Source organism: Dendrobates tinctorius, unplaced genomic scaffold (genome assembly GCF_039654945.1).
Source record: "Dendrobates tinctorius isolate UK_male_01 unplaced genomic scaffold, ASM3965494v1 ptg000022l, whole genome shotgun sequence".
Taxonomy (NCBI): Eukaryota; Metazoa; Chordata; class Amphibia; order Anura; family Dendrobatidae; genus Dendrobates; species Dendrobates tinctorius.
In genome coordinates, this window is record NW_027361690.1 from 66,197,762 (window position 1) to 66,217,309 (window position 19,548).

The following is a 19,548-nucleotide window of genomic DNA, read 5'->3' on the forward strand; positions in this document are numbered from 1 at the left end:
TCACCTCCTCTTCAATTTCATCTGCACCTTCCTCTGTGTCACCATGTAAGGTGGTATAGTATGCGGGAAGGGGCACCTGAGTTTTATCAGGGTCAGAATCTGGCTCAGTAGACTGCGAGGGCAATGCATGCTCTGGGTGATTGTACCAGCAGAATCATATAGCACTGGCTGTGCATCAGTGCACTCCATGTCATATTCATCTTGGACTGGGGAATTCAGGATTTCACTTGATAACTTAGGCATGGTATGTGAAAAAAGCTCCAGGGAGTAATCTGAAGTGTGGCCTGCCGCATCCTTCACTTTTAGTGGGGGTGAAGGACACAAGGGAAGGTGTTGTTCCTGACCAGGAGCCTGCACTGACGACTCAGTGCTTGCAGTTTTTGAAACTTCAGAAGAGGAGGTGATAGAGCTGAAGGCTGTTTCGGCAATGTAAGCCAAAACCTGTTCCTGATGCTCCGGCTTTAAAATCGGTTTACCTACTCCCAGAAAAGGGAGCCTTCCAGGCTTTCTGGAGCCAGACGATACGCTCAACACCTCCTGCCTTAGGTGCTATTGTGCTTTTGGCACTACCAGCAGATGCACCACCACCACATCAGTATCAGCTGCCCCCCACCCACATCCGCGGCCTCTTCCACCATACTTCCTCATGTTTGGGAAAATGTACCAAAAATACCATCAGATAAATGGTACTGTATGAGGAGCATACAGCTGTATATGGTGTAGGGAAAAATTTAAGTTACCGTATATATTTCCGGAGTCACACACAGACGCTCTCTCAGTATAGATTTGACCGTAATACAAACTACAGATATACGGTACTGTATGAGGAGTGTACAGCTGTATACGGTGTAGGGGAAAGTTTAAATCTCCATATTTATTTCTGCAGTCACACACAGACGCTCACTCAGTATGGATTTCACCGTAATTCAAACAGCAGATATATGGTACTGTATGAGGAGCGTACAGCTGTATACGGTGTGGGGGAAAATTTAAATCTCTGTATATATTTCCGGAGTCACACACAGACGCTCACTCAGTATGTATTTGACCGTAATACAAACAGCAGTTATGCAGTACTGTATGAGGAGCGTACAACTGTATACGGTGTAGGGGAAAATTTAAATCTCCGTATTTATTTCCTGAGTCACACACAGATAGTCAGCATGTATTTGTCCGTGATACCAGCTGGTACACGGTAGTTTGTGAGGAGCGTACAGCTCTATACGCTGTGGGAAAAAATGAACGGTCGGTAACTGTGCAGAAAAAAAGAATAAAAGTATTAGTGCTGTGTAAAAAACAGTCTGCACAGCAATGTACACAGAGCAATACAGCTATCAGGCAGCCTAATAACCAGCGCTGCTGCACACAAGAAAATTCTCCCCTGTCACTGCACACTAACGGTACAGCACAATTGCTATCAGCACAAGCACATAAGAACTTCTTATATCTTTACAGCCCTAACTCTCTCCCTACTGATAAACAGCAACCTCTCCCTGCTAGTGTTGAGCATTCCGATACTGAAAATATCGGGTATCGGCCGATATTCGCTGTATCGGAATTCCGATACCGAGTACCGATATTTTTACAATATCGGATACCGGAATCGGAAGTTCCCATAATGCAGTGAGCCACTGTTGTGGCTGTGATTGGCTGCTGAAATGATGTCATTATAATGCGCGGTCTGTGCGCATCATGATGCGCGGTCTGTGCGGACCTGCCAGGGGTCTATGCGGGCCTGCCGGGGGTCTTTACGGGCCTGCCGTGGGTCTGTACCGGCTGCCGGGGGTCTGTGCGGACTGCCGGGGGTCTGTACGGGCCTGCCGGGGGTCTGTGCCGGCTGCCGGGGGTCTGTGCGGGCCAGCCGGGGGTCTGTACGGGCCTGCCGGGGGTCTGTACGGGCCTGCCGGGGGTCTGTGCAGACTGCCGGGGGTCTGTACGGGCCTGCCGGGGGTCTGTGCCGGCTGCTGGGGGTCTGTGCCGGCTGCCGGGGGTCTTTGTGTCTGTGTGCAGGCATCGTCCGATGGGACTACAAGTCCCATCGGGCGATGCCTGCTACAATGACAGTGATTGACACATTAGCCAATGATGGGACAGTAGTAGTCCCATCATCTGGCTAATGTGTTGAATGTAAAAAAAAATATACATACTACATATATGCAACATTCATACATACTACATACATACTTCATATATTCTACATTCATACAACATACATACATACTACATACATACTACATATATACTACATTCATACAACATACATACTACATATATACTACATTCATACAACATACATACATACTACATATATACATGTTGTATATATGTAGTATGTATGTAGTATGTTGTATGAATGTAGTATATATGTAGTATGTATGTATGCTGTATCAATGTAGTATATATGTAGTATGTGTGTAGTATGTATGTATGTTGTATGAATGTAGTCTATATGTAGTATGTATGTAGTATATATGCTGTATGAATGTAGTATATATGTAGTATGTATGTAGTATATATGCATGTTGCATGAATGTAGTATATATGAAGTATGTATGTAGTATGTAGCATGTATGTATGTTGTATGAATGTAGTATATATGTAGTATGTATGTAGTATTTTTTTTTTTTTTTACATTCATTCAACACATTAGCCGGATGATGGGACTACTACTGTCCCATCATTGGCTAATGTGTCACTCACTGTCATTGTAGCAGGCATCGCCCGATGGGACTTGTAGTCCCATCGGACGATGCCTGCACACACACAACCCCCGGCAGGCCCGCACAGACCCCCGGCAGGCCCGCACAGACCCTCGGCAGTCCGCACAGACCCCCGGCAGCCCGCACAGACCCCCGACAGCCCGCACAGACCCCCGGCAGGCCCGCACAGACCCCCGGCAGCCGGCACAGACCCCCGGCAGGCACGCACACAACCCCGGCAGTCTGCACAGACCCCCCCGGCAGGCCCGCACAGACCCCCGGCAGCCGGCACAGACCCCCGGCAGGCCCGTACAGACCCCTGGCAGTCCGCACAGACCCCAGCAGCCGGCACAGACCCCTGGCAGTCCGCACAAACCCCCGGCAGGCCCGCACAGACCCCCGGCAGGCCCGCACAGACCCCCACCCGCACACACAGACATGCACAGTGTCCGCCCACGCACCACCCACACTCTTCCCTCCTCCCGAACAGGATGTGCAAGTACAGAAAGGGGTTTTTTTAATTCCGATATTTCTGTCCCATTGACTTGAATGGGACTTCTGGTATCGGAATCGGCAATACCCGATACTTTTTGGGTATCGGCCGATCCAATCCGATCTGATATTTCTCAGTATCAGATGGTATCACTCAACACTACTCCCTACTGTTAAGATTGGCAGAAGTAAGATGGAGGTCTGCGGTCAGGGCTTTTATAGACACTATGATGCCCCCAAAGCAAGCCAATCACTGCAATGCCCTTATCTACGATGGTGGTGGACGATGCACATGTCATCTCATTGCGCACACTGTGTGTCCTTGCTCATTGGCTGAAAAAAAGGCACCTGCAAGCATTCTGGGAAATCCGACTTTGGCGCTCATTTTGCCGACCGCATGGCCGACTTCACGCTATGGTCGAGTTTCGGTCGGCGAGACCCGACTTTGGCATAAGTCGGCGACTTATGAATCTGGCTGACCTGTTTCGCTCAACTCTAGCAGATACCAGTCCTGCATAACATACAAGTGATCACAGTACAATTATAGATGGTGCTTTACAGCTGATATTCTTAATGATAAAGTCGTTCATTTTGCACGCCTTTTCCATTTGGCCCAAACCAACATGGCAATCACTAGATGGTAAAACTGCCCCCTAAAAATATTAGTACCCTGTGTAAATGACCTACTAACCAGTGTCCACATTTTGCTCCATTGATGGCCACAATACTCTGAGAGCACCTATAACAATAATGCTTTTTAAGTGCCCACTTAAAGGGATTGTCCACTATTGGGACAACCCCTTCTTAAACTAAATGTTTGTCCCCGATAAAATAACTAAACCTATACTCACCTCTTGTGCTGGCTCCATTCCGGCAGTGTTGGCACTCGCGGTCCCAGGGCTGTGGTGCAGTGAAATGATATGTGACCCTGATGCCCAATCAGCGCTGGCGTCACTGTTTCCGCCTCCCCTCGAAATGAACATGAAGAGGAAGACCTTTATCAGCTGTAGCCAGGACTTCCACTTCAAGTTCAGTTTGTCCAAAGGCAGACACAGTGACAAAAGCACTGATTGGGCGTCGCGCCATCATGTTGTCATTTCACTGCATCACAGCCCCGGAACTGCGAGTGTCAACATTGTGGGAACAGAGTCGGCATGGGAGGTGAGTATAGGTTTATTTATTTTATCGGGACCAAACATTTAGTTTAAGAAGGGGTTTTCCTTGTAGTAACATAGTAACATAGTTAGTAAGGCTGAAAAAAGACATTAGTCCATCCAGTTCAGCCTATAAAATTCTGTCAGAATAAATCCCCAGATCTATGTCCTTCTAAAGAACCGAACAACTGTAAGATACAATATTGTTACGCTCCAGGAAGACATCCAGGCCTCTCTTGAACCCTTCAACTGAGTTCGCCATCACCACCTCCTCAGGCAGGGAATTCCAGATTCTCACTGCCCTAACAGTAAAGAATCCTCTTCTATGTTGGTGGAAAATCCTTTTCTCCTCCAGACGCAGAGAATGCCTCTTTGTGACCGTCACCTTCCTTGGTATAAACAGATCCTCGGAGAGATATTTGTATTGTCCCCTTATATACTTATACATGGTTATTAGATTGCCCCTCAGTCGTCTTTTTTCTAGAATAAATAATCCTAATTTTGCTAATCTCTCTGGGTATTGTAGTTCCTCCATCCCCTTTATTAATTTTGTTGCCCTCCTTTGTACCCGCTCTAGTTCCATTATATCCTTCCTGAGCACCGGTGCCCAAAACTGTACACAGTACTCCATGTGCCGTCTAACCAGAGATTTGTAGAGAAGCAGTATAATGCTCTCATCATGTGTATCCAGACCTCTTTTAATGCACCCCATGATCCTGTTTGCCTTGGCAGCCGCTGCCTGGCACTGGCTGCTCCAGGTAAGTTTATCATTAACTACGATTCCCAAGTCCTTCTCCATGTCAGATTTACCCAGTGGTTTACCGCTCAGTGTGTAATGGTGATATTGATTCCTTCTTCCCATGTGTATAACCTCACATTTATCATTGTTAAACTTCATCTGCCACCTTTCAGCCCAAGTTCCCAGCTTATCCAGATCCATCTGTAGCAGAATACTACCTTCTCTTGTATTGACTGCTTTACATAGTTTTGTGTCATCTGCAATTATCGATATTTTACTTTGCAATCCTTCTACCAAATCGTTAATAAATATGTTGAAGAGAAGAGGTCCCAACACCGACCCCTGTGGTACCCCACTGCTCACAGCGACCCAGTTAGAGAATATAGACAACCTCTTTAACATTTGTTGATAATGTCTACTGAGTACCCCAATGTACAGCTCCTCTATTCACAGTATAGTAAGCTCACAGCTCCCCTATTCACAGTAACGTAGGCACACAGCTTCCCTTTACACAGTATGTTGGTCCCACATCTCCTTTATACAAAGTATGATGTCACTACAGCTCTTTTATACACAGTATGGTGGGTCCATAGCTTCGGTATGCACAGTATGAAACCTTCACAGCTCCTCTATACAACTACTCCCCAAATACACAGTATAATGAACCCCACAAAAGCCTTCACACTGTATAATTGTCCCCAGACTGTATAATAGCCTCCACAGTAGTCCCTGTGCTATTCTTTAAACTCTATAATGGCTCCTTAATTAGCTCCCACACTGTATAATGGCCTCCAGAGTAAGCCCCAAACTGTATATTGGCCCATGCATTAGCTCCCACAGTGTATTATGGCCCCACAGTAAGCTCTAAACTGTATAATGACCCACTCATTAGCTCCCACTTTGTATAATAGGCCCCACATTTGCTCCTATACTGTTTAATGGGCCCCATGTTAACTCCTATACTCTATAATGACCCCCACATTAGCCCTCAGACTGTATAATGGCCCATACATAAGTTCCCACACTTTAAAATGGGCCCCATATTAGATCCTATACTGTGTAATTGCCCCCTCACTAGCCCCCAAACTGTATAATTAACTTGACATAGTGCTCTATTGTGCCACACACTGATATAGTTAAGGGTAGAATAGCTCCGGATGGGTCTCTCTGAGCACAGGGCCCAGAGCAACTGCACCATCTGACCCCCGGTAGCTACACTACTGGTTTTCAAAATTTGTGCTTGAGGTTAGTCACTATAACAAGCACTTAAACTCTGAACAAGAAGTACAACTGTGTCAGCTGTAAATTATTAGAAAACTTATCTACCTCTGAATTTGTAAAGTCTTGTCTTCAGAGACAGCATGTAGAGATCTGAGGAATGAATAAATATATGTATATACATACAGTTGAAATCAGAAGTTTATGGGGGCGTGGCCTAGCTCACTAGCATGTGAGACTTAGGAATAGAGAGCTCCTGAGAAAAACCTCCCAACCCGACTCTCAACTCGACTATTTCATGCCATTCTGCCTGGATACCTTTTAGGAAGGACCCCTGACCCTATAAGGAACATTTTGACACCAAAACCGACGTTTTTGGACCTCCTGGAGCATAGAAACCATCTGAGGCCTTCCACACCACTGGGCTTCAAAGCCTCGGACTAAATTACCACTGTGCAGCCACCCGGACTTCCAGGGCTGCAGCCTCCCTGCTTCCAGAGCCTCAATCAACACTCCGCAACCCTTCAGGACCTGCTCCCAGCTCACCCACACTAGCGACACTAGTCAGGACCCTCAACCTACAAGTGGGAATCAGCATTTTATTGTAAGGCTTACCCAGCCTTCCCCTCTGGTTCCATAATCAGGGACGCAGCTGCGTCTCCCTTGAGACCCCGGTCCAGACGCTGCAGCCTGCAAAAAGAAGCTCACCACGGGAGATCGTAGGGGCTGTGAGTATTACATGACAGATCGCCCCGACCTCCTCCCCTTAGCTTATATAGACTTTCTGGAGAGCCATAACTCTGCCTAGAGTCGGTGCTCTTTATCAGCAAAGACGTGAGATCGCAGCTGCGTTATAAACGGTGACGCTGCAAAGTCTCAGAACGCATCTCAGTCTCCAATTCCACCACACCTGCGACCTCTCCTGAGCGTCTTCCATTAGGATCGCAGCTGTGATCCCGGCAGAACGCATCCTGAGATAAATAATATCGCCCACTGCGACCCCTCTGCGCATTCTCGTTTGGAGTCACAACAGAGATCTCGACCAACTTTATTATCCCTCTGAGATCGCTGGTGAAGTTTTTGCGGTTCAGCATCTAAGTGGATCCTCTTACAGCATCATGAGCGGCATTAAAACCAGGGGGAAAAATTTAACCTCGCCCTTAAATAAAGCTCAAAACCCTCTGAAATCTGACAAATCATTTAACAACCGACATCATTCAAGGGACCAAGTCAATGCTCGGAGCCCCATTAGATCTAGATCTCCTCCGAGAGACCTCTATCACCAAGCGGATCGTGGTAGAAAAGTTACATTTGTACCAGAAGTCCAATTACAAGAAAGCATGGACTCCTCCATAAATGCCAAGCGGAGAATGCCAGGAACCTATGGTGAAAAATACTCAAATACGGCAGGGATATCTGAGTCTGAGGAGGAATCTAGTGACTACTCCCCAAACACAACTCCAGCCAAAAGCAGGTCCAAGATGCAAACACTTGGGTCTAATTTGGATCTCGACATTCCTCCTCCGAAATCACAAACCTCGGATAACATGGAGGTCCTATTCAATAAGTTAAGTGCCCTACTTGACAAAAAACTCAACACTCAAAGTCAAAGACTTGACCTGCAGTTTCAAGAATTCCGCGAGACGGTGGAGAAAAAATTAGTAAACCAGGAGGAGAGGATACATAAGCTCGAGCAGAGATCGTCAGAATACTCAGTGGACCTGGAATACCTATCTTCGGAAATACATAAGCTCAGGACCAAGATGGCGGATCTCGAAGATAGAGGCCGCAGAAATAATCTAAAGATTAGAGGAATCCCGGAGAGCATTTCCCAAGATGAACTTTCGGGCCATATTCAGGATATCTTTAAGAAGGCCATCCCTGATCTAACACCATCTGACCTTATCATCGACAGAGCCCATAGGCTACCCCGTCCTCCTAAGCTCCCTATAGAGGTCCCTAGAGATACCATTCTCAGGGTGCACTTTTATCAAACTAAAGAGAAGATTCTGAACTATCTGAAATCCAACAAAACTTTCCTGGATCCACACAAGGATCTTAAAGTGTTTCCTGACCTTTCCAAGGAGACTCTGGATCTACGCCGATCATTCAAAAGCATAACATCAGCACTGAAGGAGAAAGGCATCCTTTACAAATGGGGATTCCCCGTGAAGCTGCTGGTTTTCTACAGAGGGAGGACAATACCTCTGTTCTCACCGGAAGAAGGAGCAGACTTCCTCAGGTCTATTAAAGAAGCTCAACCTAACCACGGCAAATGACTTAGGCCTTCGCCATGGAAGATTACCTTGTTTTAACAGGCAGCTTTGGCCTGATTAACCTCGTATTGGAGGTTTTCTCTTTTTTTTCCCGTCCACATTCTGGACCCCATTGTAAGGAGGTAGTTTCGTAATTGAACTACTTGAACAATTTCTTTATTGTGTTAACCCTTTCGTTGCAGCTAAATTCAAAGTTGATGACAAGTTAACTAAAGGTTTGGTAGTTAGCAAAGTTCTATAAGTTTTGGTGTTGCTAGTTCAACCTTCTCCTTGAGCATCCAGCGTAATTCCGCTGCAGACTAACCCTAGACAGTCACACCGCATTGTAACCATGAGCTTCAAAGTGGCATCGTACAATGTCAGGGGCTTGAATAGTCCAAGAAAGAGGCATATCCTCTGGAAGGAACTCCTAGATTCTCGTGTAGACATTGCCTGTATCCAGGAATCAAAATTCCTACACAAGAATCACCCTTACTTTAATCATCATAAATATCCGCATATTTTCGAGTCCTGTAACTCGAAAAAGAAAGCTGGAGTATTGACAATGATTGGGAGTTCTATCCCCTTCGAAGCCTTGGAGGAACACAAGGACGAGGGGGGTAGATTCCATATCTTGGTGTGCAGACTGAACGATCAGGTATGTACACTGGTCAATATCTATGCTCCTAACCAAGATCAAGTGTCATTCCTCAACAAAGTCATGAAAAAAGTGTCTATTGTGAAAAGAGGTGATTTATTCCTTTTAGGTGACTTCAACATCACTCCCAACAATATTATGGATTCTTCTTCAAGCTCAAGACCTAATCATGATAACCTCAATGCATGGTTAGATAAAAATGAGTTACTGGATGCTTTCAGGTGTTTAAATTCCACATCGAGGGAATATTCACATTTCTCTGAGGTGCATCAATCCGCATCCAGGATTGATTTGATTGTTACAAATGTATTTTCTCTCACTAGATTTAAGGAAATCTCCATTGGAAACAGAACCATTTCTGACCATGCTCCGGTTTTTGGCAAACTTTTATTGGGTCCTCCCTTGAAGAATGCCAAACTCTGGAAGTGTAGTGCAAACATTTTACATAATCCAATTCACAAGACTGTCATTCAGGAAGCTTTAGATAACTTCTTTAGAGAGAATAGAACTGAAGTGACAAACCCATTCACTAATTGGTGTGCTCACAAGGCAGTTGTGAGATGCGTCATTATTAGCATTACGTCTAAATTAAAGAAAGAGAATAGAGAAAAAATTAACGCCACTCTACTATCAATCAGTAAACTTGAAAGTTCCATTGTGAACCTTGCCTCACCATCTCCCACCCTAAAATTAGAACTTGCTAAACTAAGACAAGAACTCAGGACTCAGCTGAATTCCCAGTATAAAGCAATAGTAAAATCTCCTAAGTATAACTATTACACGTCTCTCAATAAACCCACGAGGTACATGGCCAACCAAATCAAAAACAAAAGAGTTCATAATAAAATTAATAGAATTAACTCGATTAATGGTAGCTCTAAACTTTCGCATCCCCAGGAAATAGCAAATGAATTTGCGAACTTCTACGCCATAATTGTATAATTTAAACCATGACCCTAAGCCGCTTTCCCAAAACCTAGAAAAAATTGATAACTAGCTATCAACAATAAATATGCCTTCTTTATCTTCCGATGATATAGTGTTCTTGTCAGCCCCGTTTACTTCTATTGAAATTGAAGACACCATCAAGAAACTTAATCTTCACAAATCCCCAGGTCCCGATGGACTAACCAACTCCTATTACAAAGCCTTCAACAATTCTCTCTCCCCTCACCTTACCGAGATGTTCAATTATGCCTCAGGAAAGGGAGCTTTACCATCCGAAATGCTGATGGCTTCGATCTCGGTCATCCCCAAAATGAAAGGGGATCCTGAAGCCATAGAGAACTTCCGCCCTATTTCACTAATTAACACAGACATTAAGTTGTATTCTAAGATCATAGCGAATAGGCTATGTCTGATAATTCCTAAACTGATAAGCAATGATCAGATGGGCTTTACAAAAGGGAGACAACCAGCTGATGCAACAAGGCGAATCATCAATACCATAAAATGGGCTAACTCTTCGAAAACACCCATGGCTCTGTTGTCACTCGATGCCGAGAAAGCATTCAACAGACTTAGTTGGTGTTTTCTCAAGCAGACACTCAAAAAATTCGGGTTCGATGATAATCTGACATCCTCCATCATGGCCCTATATTCAGACCCAAGAGCCAGTGTAATTTGTAACAACCATGTCTCAGAGCCACTTACCATATCAATGGCACTAGACAAGGCTGCCCCCTCTACCCCATTCTATTTAATTTAGCTATGGAACCTCTGGCCGAACAGATCAGAAAAAAACCCAAAATAGTAGGATTAAACACCTTAAATCATCATCATAAGATCAGTCTTTTTGCTGATGATGTTATCCTAACTTTAACCAAACCCGAGATCTCCATCCCTGAGGCTCTCTCAGAAATTAACAAATTCTCGTCATTGTCCAATTTTAAAATCAATGAACGCAAGTCTAACATTCTCCCGTTAAACATCAGTAAGGACCAAACCAGATGTATTAAAACTGTAACCTCTCTTAACTGGTGTGACAAGGAATTTGCTTATTTGGGAATCACGGTGAACAGTAACCTCACTGGGTTAGTTAAATCCAACCTTAAAAAACTATCTGAATTAATAAATAAGGATTGCGTGATTTTCAGGGATAGATCTCTATCATGGTGGGGAAGGATCCTTACAATAAAGCTTTTTACTTTGGCAAAAATATTATACATTTTAAGGTGTATACCACTCCCTATCCCTTCTATCCATCTTTCTAACTTACAGGCACAGATTAATTCTTTCATTTGGGGCTATAAGAAGTCCAGAACGGCCACTCAAACCTTATTTAAGAAAAGATTGAATGGAGGTATAAGCATCCCTAACATCACAGCCCACTATTATTCTTTGTTACTTAAATAAAGTGCCCATTGGTTAATAGATTCAGATCCCCCGGCCTGGCTTGACTTAGAGTCTACACTTAATAACAATAAGCACCCTAGATCCATAATCTATAATGCCATAGCTAACAACCTTCCAAACTCTGTTGCTCATCCAATCTTTCAAGCTGTTGCACTCGCCTGGTTTAAGATCTCTAAACCAAAGAGAGGATCCCATAAAACGACCATCCTTAAGAAACTCCCCCTAACACTCATTTACTCTATGACTAACCATTCATTATCCCCCATCTGGGCAGATTTAAAAATATCAAACTTAGAAGACATTTTTAACGGGACGGAATTTTTATCCTTTCAAACACTAAAAACTACATGTAATATCTCCTCGTCCCTGTATCTCGAATACCTTACTCTTAAGGATAATATAAAAATATTTCTCGACAAGAAAATAAACTTCACTGAGTCATCCATAAAAATACTAAATAATTGTGGTCATCGTATTTTCTGGAGTCATGGCTTTGTTTATGATAACTACAACCAAGATACGGCCTTGACAAAAAGCCCTTCAATGCTGAGTTGGGAGAAAGACTTAAACTCTTCCTTCACTGTAGAAGACTGGGAGGACTCTCTCTCTTTATCATATCACTCCGTACTCTCCACGTCATTGCAGGAGACCCATTTTAAGGTTGTATCACGTTGGTACTATACCCCCAATAGACTTGCCATATTGGGACTACGAAGGATCCTTACAATAAAGCTTTTTACTTTGGCAAAAATATTATACATTTTAAGGTGTATACCACTCGCCTCTATGCTGGAGGGACTGCGGTCAGAAGGGAGACATCCTACATGTTTAATGGAGTTGCCCAACGGTTAATATCTTGTGGTCGCAGATCTACTCCCGCATCATTAGCAAACTTACAGGCAAAACCACAAACCTCACACCTCACTCGGCCCTACTTTCCCTTAATCTAGAGGAATTGGACCCTGCCTTAAAAGATATAGTCATCCATGTTTGTCTTGTGGTAAAAAATTCCATTGCATTCCATTGGAAGAACTGTTTCCGTCCCAAAGTTGCTGATATCTTACAGTTGATCGCACAACATAGATCCCATGAGTTACATTTCGCATTGGCTAATGACCAATTCAGTAACTTCTATAGGAAATGGTCTAAATGGGACCAAACTTTCCCTACTCCTATTACTTGAATGAATCCTTTAACACTTAGTAATCTCGATATAATAAATGCTGTTTTAGTCTTGCCTCTGACATAACTGATCTTGTATCTACTATTTGACATAGGGTTAGATCTGTAATGACACTCATTATACTCATTTGTGTGTTTTTATGTTCTTTATTGCTATTATTCTGTTGTACAATCTTGCATTCTACATATTTAGGCGTTGGCAAGATACGTTTGTAAAATGACATCATGCATGTTTTGCATTTTCTGTACATGATGTCAACTTGTAATTTCCCTACTTCTCCTTATCTTTCCTTCTCTTCCCATTCCCATCCCTCCCCCCCCCCCGTCTTCCCCTCTCCCCATTGTTTAAAAGAATAAAATCTTTGGAAAAGAAATCAGAAGTTTGCATACACTATATAAAAAGACACATATGCATGTTTTTCTCAATATCTGACATGGAATCAGAATAATCCTTTCCCATTTTAGGTTAATTAGGATTACCATAATTATTAATACATGCCAAATGCCAGAATAATGAGAGAGAGAATGTTTTAAGGCATTTTTATTACTGCAAGTCAAAAGTTTACATACATTTCATTAGTATTTGGTACCATTGCCCTTAAACTGAATGACTTGGGTTATTACAGATATTGAGAAAAACATGCAAATGTGTCTTTTTATATAATGTATGTAAACTACTGGTTTCAACTGTATATATATATATATATATATATATATATATATATATAAACAAATGAGTTGCAAACAGTCTAATATACAGTATAAAGCTGAATGCGTGTGTGTATGTTTGTATGTATGTATGTGTGTATGTCCGGGATTGGCATCTGCACCGTCGCAGCTACAGCCACAAAATTTTGCACAGTCACATGTCTGGACCTCAAGAGTGTCATAGGCTATGTTGTGAGGTGAAATTTTAACCCCACATGTTCCAATTCACCAAACAATTTTGCCCCTAGGTACATGATGGGGGAAAAAGTGTATGTATGTATGTGTGTATGTCCAGAATTGGCATCTGCACCGTCGCAGCTACAGCCACAAAATTTTGCACAGTCACACGTCTGGACCCCTAGAGCATCATAGGCTATGTTGTGAGGTGAAATTTTAACCCCACACGTTCCAATTCACCAAACAATTTGGCCATCTGTAAAGCTGGAAATACCACATTTTATTACCGTGCTAACACAGACCACCCTCTGACACAGACTGCAGGGGGAGCCCAGTATCACACAGGATAGGATTAGATACACAGCTCAGCACACAGTATCACACAGGATAGGATTAGATACACAGCTCAGCACACTGTATCACACAGAATAATGTTAGATACATGGCTGTGTAGTCAGTATCACACAGGATAGGATTAGATACACAGCTCAGCACACAGTATCACACAGAATAGTATTAGACACACGGCTCAGCAGACAGTATCACACAGAATAATGTTAGATACATGGCTGTGTAGTCAGTATCACACAGGATAGGATTAGATACACAGCTCAGCAGTCAGTATCACACAGGATAGGATTAGATACACGGCTGAGCAGTCAGTAACACACGATAGGATTAGATGCACAGCTCAGCAGAAAGTATCACACAGGAGAGGATTAGGTACACAGCTCAGCAGACATTATCACACAGGATAGGGTTAGCTACACAGCTCAGAAACAAGATGTGCCAAAGGAGAGGACATTTTCATTCCAAGAATTCCATTCATTCCATCTGATTTGTTTTTTGATTTTAAACGCCTCCAGTTTCCAGTTCAACTGCTATTTGCAGTGTCCATTAACAGTGCTCAGGGACAGTCCTTGAAAGTAGTAGGGATTGATTTGCAATCTCTATGCTTTTCTCATGGTCAACTTTACGTGGTCTGTTCAAGAGTTGGAACTGCCAAAAATTTGTTCATCTTTTCACCGAAAGGAAAAACCAAAAATCTTGAATAAGTTGAAAATAAAATACTATCAATACTTGGGTAATCGTTTAGTTAATTTGTGTTGCAAATCTGTAGTGTTGACTATATGATGTGAAATGTTTTTATGTGCAATATAATCATTATAATTTGTTATAGCTAACCACAATTGGTTACTATGCCCAGGCAACGCCGGGCTCTTCAGCTAGTTAAAAATAAGTACTGTATGATGTTCAAAAGTGCACATTTGTTAAAGCATTTCTATATACAGTGCCTTGAAAAAGTATTCATACCTCGTGAACTTTTGACATTTTCCCATGTTACACCCACAAACTTAAATGTATTTTAATGGGATTGTCTCCAATCCTGTAATAATGTCCACTGTCCTGTAATAATGTCTCTCAGCCTGTAATAATGTCCTCTGTCCTATAGTAATGTTCTCATCCTGGTCCCATCTTATAGTAATTTCCCCATTATGGTTCGATATTATAGAAATGTCAGCACCCTTGTAACAAGATGATATCAATGTAAAATTTATAAGCCAATTATAATAAATAATGAATAAAAAATATACTATTTCTAATAAGAAGTTTTACACTACAATGGGACATATGCCTTTTCTTGAGTTTTTAAAGTCTGGTCACCATGCTCCCCCCCCCCCCAAGCGCATGGCACTGATTGAAAGCGAAAAGTACATAAACATGAAAATCCCACACCGTGGGCTATTGTAGTTATTGTGCAATTCTGTTGTGTACTAATAAGATGCGCCGTTATATCCACTTCAATGAGCACACATTGGCTGATAAGCTTTTGGCAAGTGTTATATGATTACAAAAGCAACACAGAACATAATCAAGAAAAACTCCATGCTTCAGATGGCGAAGCAACGGAGATCAAAGTACTTAGGAATGCCTGCCTGTTCTCCTTATACGAAAGCTTATTAATAAATGTTCATGTTCTTTCTGCTTCTGTTTACAGGAAGCAAATATTACATTTTCTGGATGCTGAAAGGGACATCTCGGTTCTGAAAGGAACTCTGAAACCAGGAGATATTATACATTATATATTCGACAGAGACAGCACCATGAATATATCCAAGAACCTGTATGAACTCTTACCAAGAACTTCTCCTTTGAAAAACAAGAACTTCAAGACTTGCGCCATTGTGGGAAACTCTGGCATTTTGCTCAACAGTGGCTGTGGGAAAGAGATTGACTCACATGACTTTGTCATAAGGTAATACTTGTGGAAACTTATGGATGGAAAAAAGGCAAATCAGATATTGAAATAGGGAAGGGTTCTTTACAATTAGAGTAGTAAAGTTGAAAAATAAAATTAACTCATATATATTTTGGAAGAGATAAGTTGAAGTTGATAGACACAAAACTCATTTTTCAACAATGATTCGACAATGTGAGTATTCACCCCGGATTGTGACTACATTTCAAAGAACTCTTAATATGACTCGGCATGTGTGTTTAAAGGGAACTTGTCACCTGATTCTTACTGCTCAAACAACAAGCAGTAATAAAATACGGGCTGCATAAGTTCACCTAGGAATGCTTTACTCTGAAACTCTGTGGCGTTCCAGAGAAGCAAACTGTGAAGAACAAGGTGCAGACTATATATCTCAGATGACTAGTCCGAGTCCAGCCCTTATTGACTGCTGGCTGACTGCTGCCCTCTCCTAGATTGCCAGATTTCTTCTGACATACACTCTTAAGCCCACATCACACATGATGATGTCCCAGTGATCCCACCAACGATCCGACATGGATGGGACATCGTTAGACAGCCCCAGCAATCAGGACCAGCGACGCTGGACGCTGGTTTCTAATGTAAATGTCGGGTATCCAGGAGCCGCTGTTTACCTTGGAAACCAGTGTACACGCTGGTTTCCAAGGTAAACAACGGGTATCTAGGAGCCGCGCGACTCCTGGATACCCGCTGTTTACCTTGGAAACCAGCGTGTACGCCGGTTTCCAAGGTAAACAGCGGGTATCCAGGAGCCACGGTTCCTGGATACCCGATGTTTACATTAGAAACCAGCGTCGCTGATCGCTGGTCTCTCATTGCCACACTCAGTGATGCGCACTGGGCAGCGGGAGACCAGCAATGGAAAAACGGCCCAGGCCGCTCCAGCACGATCAGCGATAACCGGCAGGGGGGCCGGTCGCTGATCCCCGTCACACACAGCGATTTCGCTGGCGAGATCGCTGATATGTCACAAAATCAGCGAGATTGCTGTGTGTGACGGGACCTTCAGGGTACACTCACACTAGTGTATGTTTTATCCGATAGCACTCTGCCCAAGGTTATACTGTGGGGCAGTGCAAATCTGACATTTTCTTCTCATGCCAAAAACGATCATGGCAAGCTGCGAAAGCATTCGATAATTGGATCACGCACACCCATACAAGTATATGTATGTGTGTGAAACATTGGACTGCACTTGGATATCATCTGAGGGCACTCCGATTACTGCGGATTCATGCAAGGAAATTGAATCACACTAAAGGTACCACTGAGATCAAAGTGTGATACGAGTGACATTAGCATAATGTGGGGTCAGGAGTTGGGGTGGAACTCTTATGATGACAGGAACTGTGCATGCTCGGGCAGCTGATCAGCCACTGAGAGGATGGCTATGGCTTGCAGACGGAATAACGCCAGGAGGCGCCAGGGAGCATACTTCACCGGATGAAAGTTTGCTATTTTTTGAATGAAGCATCATTTTTAATAACTGTAAATTACAACGATTTATTTCCACCTTTTCTGCTTAGTTAAATGTATTCTTTATGGTGGCACAACCCCTTTAATTAGGACTAGTGCACAACACTTGCCAAGCATCTTTGATACCTAGCAATGGACAGATGGATACCACTTGAGCAGTTATTATCACTTCCTGAAGTGGAAGTGAGAAGTGGTGATTAACACCTTTAGGAATCATGACAGTGTATGGCTAAAATCATTCCACTGAAACCATCCCCTATATTAATTAACTTTCTGTCCTCCCATCAGTCTCCTCATACCACGTAACTTATAATAATGATACACAAGTGACTTTCTTTTTTGGTATAATTGGCCACAGCAGCCATTTATTAACAAACAATAATAGCCAATGAAAGAATTGGGGGAGGTCGTTCGGGCTAAATGAGCACTTGTAGAACAAAGTATTTTTCAATAGAATTATTTTAAGCTCAGCCGTAACCCCAAGCTTGAGGGCACCATGCCACAATCAGTGGTAAAAGATCACCACCACTGGCTCCCAGGGTACACTCCCATCTAGAGCCCCACTAAGTGGCAGGTCAGCTGATTAGTAATTCCATCCTGAGGGGAACTATCTCTGTAAATTCTTCCCCATAAAGAATTCCACCAGCCCCAAGTACCCCACCACCGCCACAGCAAACACACTCTGACACCTAAAGTGCATGAGCCCTCCAACAACTCCAACGCATGCTCCACCCCTCGCTGAATGGAGAAGTGCCCATAAATCAATTCCAACCACATTCAAATGTACCCCAACACTTCTCCAAAAATTCCTTTCGCCCGTTTCCAAGTCGTCATGTCATAGACAAACTCCTCCATTACATGCATCAAAACCCTCAATAGCCTTTTTCAGTTTTACCCTCACCCTATTAATACCTTTTTGACATGTAGCTCCTCACCACCTCCTCCTAGGCACTATGTCTGACCACACTACCACAATTTTTAGAGATACCAACCAGAACTTCAGGAGACCAAAACAAATGTCTTTTATCAATTCTCTTACTGCTATTACACCTAAATCATTGCCTCCAACGTGCAGAACAAGTATATCTGGCATCCTATCTAAACGTGCGGTCTTATGCAATTCTGTTAAAACTTTGCTTCACACCATACCTCTAAATTCCTGCCATCTAATAATCAGGCCATCTATATGAAAACCTAGCTGCCTTCTCTCGGGTCTGATATCCACATGACGGGCCACCCAATGAACGTACAAATGTCCTAAAAACCAGTCTTAATCTGGGCCTCCATCTGTAATAGAATAAACCAAATAATACACTTCGAATTATCAACCAATTTTTCATGCCTACCTTAAAAGACAATTACCACCCCAACATCTCAATGGTGAAAATAAGATTTATAATGATTAGAGCTTTACCTCCCTACCCGTTGTATTTCTTCTGGTCTAAGGCCTCTGTTTGCCGCATCAGTTGCAGCACCTATATGAAAAATATGGGAGGCAAAACGAGACAAATCCAATCCCACCTTCACTAAACACTTTTGCAGGACAGCCATGAATTGGTATTGAGAAAGAAAAAACCCATCTTCAATGTCGCAGCAAGGGTCTCTTCTTATCCCTCACAAGCTGCTGGTATTCCTGAAAACAGTATATAAGGCACATCGCTGAACTAGCCACTGACCCCAACAAAACCCTTCTGCCTCTCTCAGTCTGATCAGTTTTTGACCTCCTAATCCAAAATTGCATTCTTCTGTCCAAACAACAAACATACTCCCCTAACAAACCTCCACCTTTATTTTTATTTGGCGACGCTAATTCCTCGAAAAAGGCTAATGGAAAAGCTAACTTAAATAGCACAGTCTAAAACCAAGAAATACAAACAAAAACCAACTGCCCTCCTAGTCGTTCCAAAACATCAAATGAAACTAGACATCAGTTATTCATCAATACCTGATCCTTTCTATAACCCTTTAAGGCCTGATTCACCATAAATTATTTAGTCATATTCTTCTGTCACTGAAGTTTAAAACTAAAAGCCAATGTTCTGAAACTATTGATTTTAGCTACCGTCCGACCAACGCATTTCCACCGCTCGTCCAATTAAAAACATCACTGCAAACATTCTATCCCAATCCGAAATTACCTCACCCCAATAGATTAAC

General features: G+C 42.9%; 1 protein-coding gene across 5 annotated transcripts in view; it reads left to right on the forward strand.

The window, feature by feature from the left end:
• ST8SIA2 (ST8 alpha-N-acetyl-neuraminide alpha-2,8-sialyltransferase 2) overlaps window positions 1-19,548 on the forward strand; it is a 665,484-nt gene that overhangs the window by 402,859 nt on the left and 243,077 nt on the right. For all 5 annotated transcript variants that reach the window (XM_073568744.1, XM_073568743.1, XM_073568746.1 and 2 more), the window contains one exon: window positions 15,637-15,894. In XM_073568744.1, coding sequence (XP_073424845.1) covers window positions 15,637-15,894 — 258 coding nt within the window. The remainder of the gene's footprint in view (window positions 1-15,636; window positions 15,895-19,548) is intronic.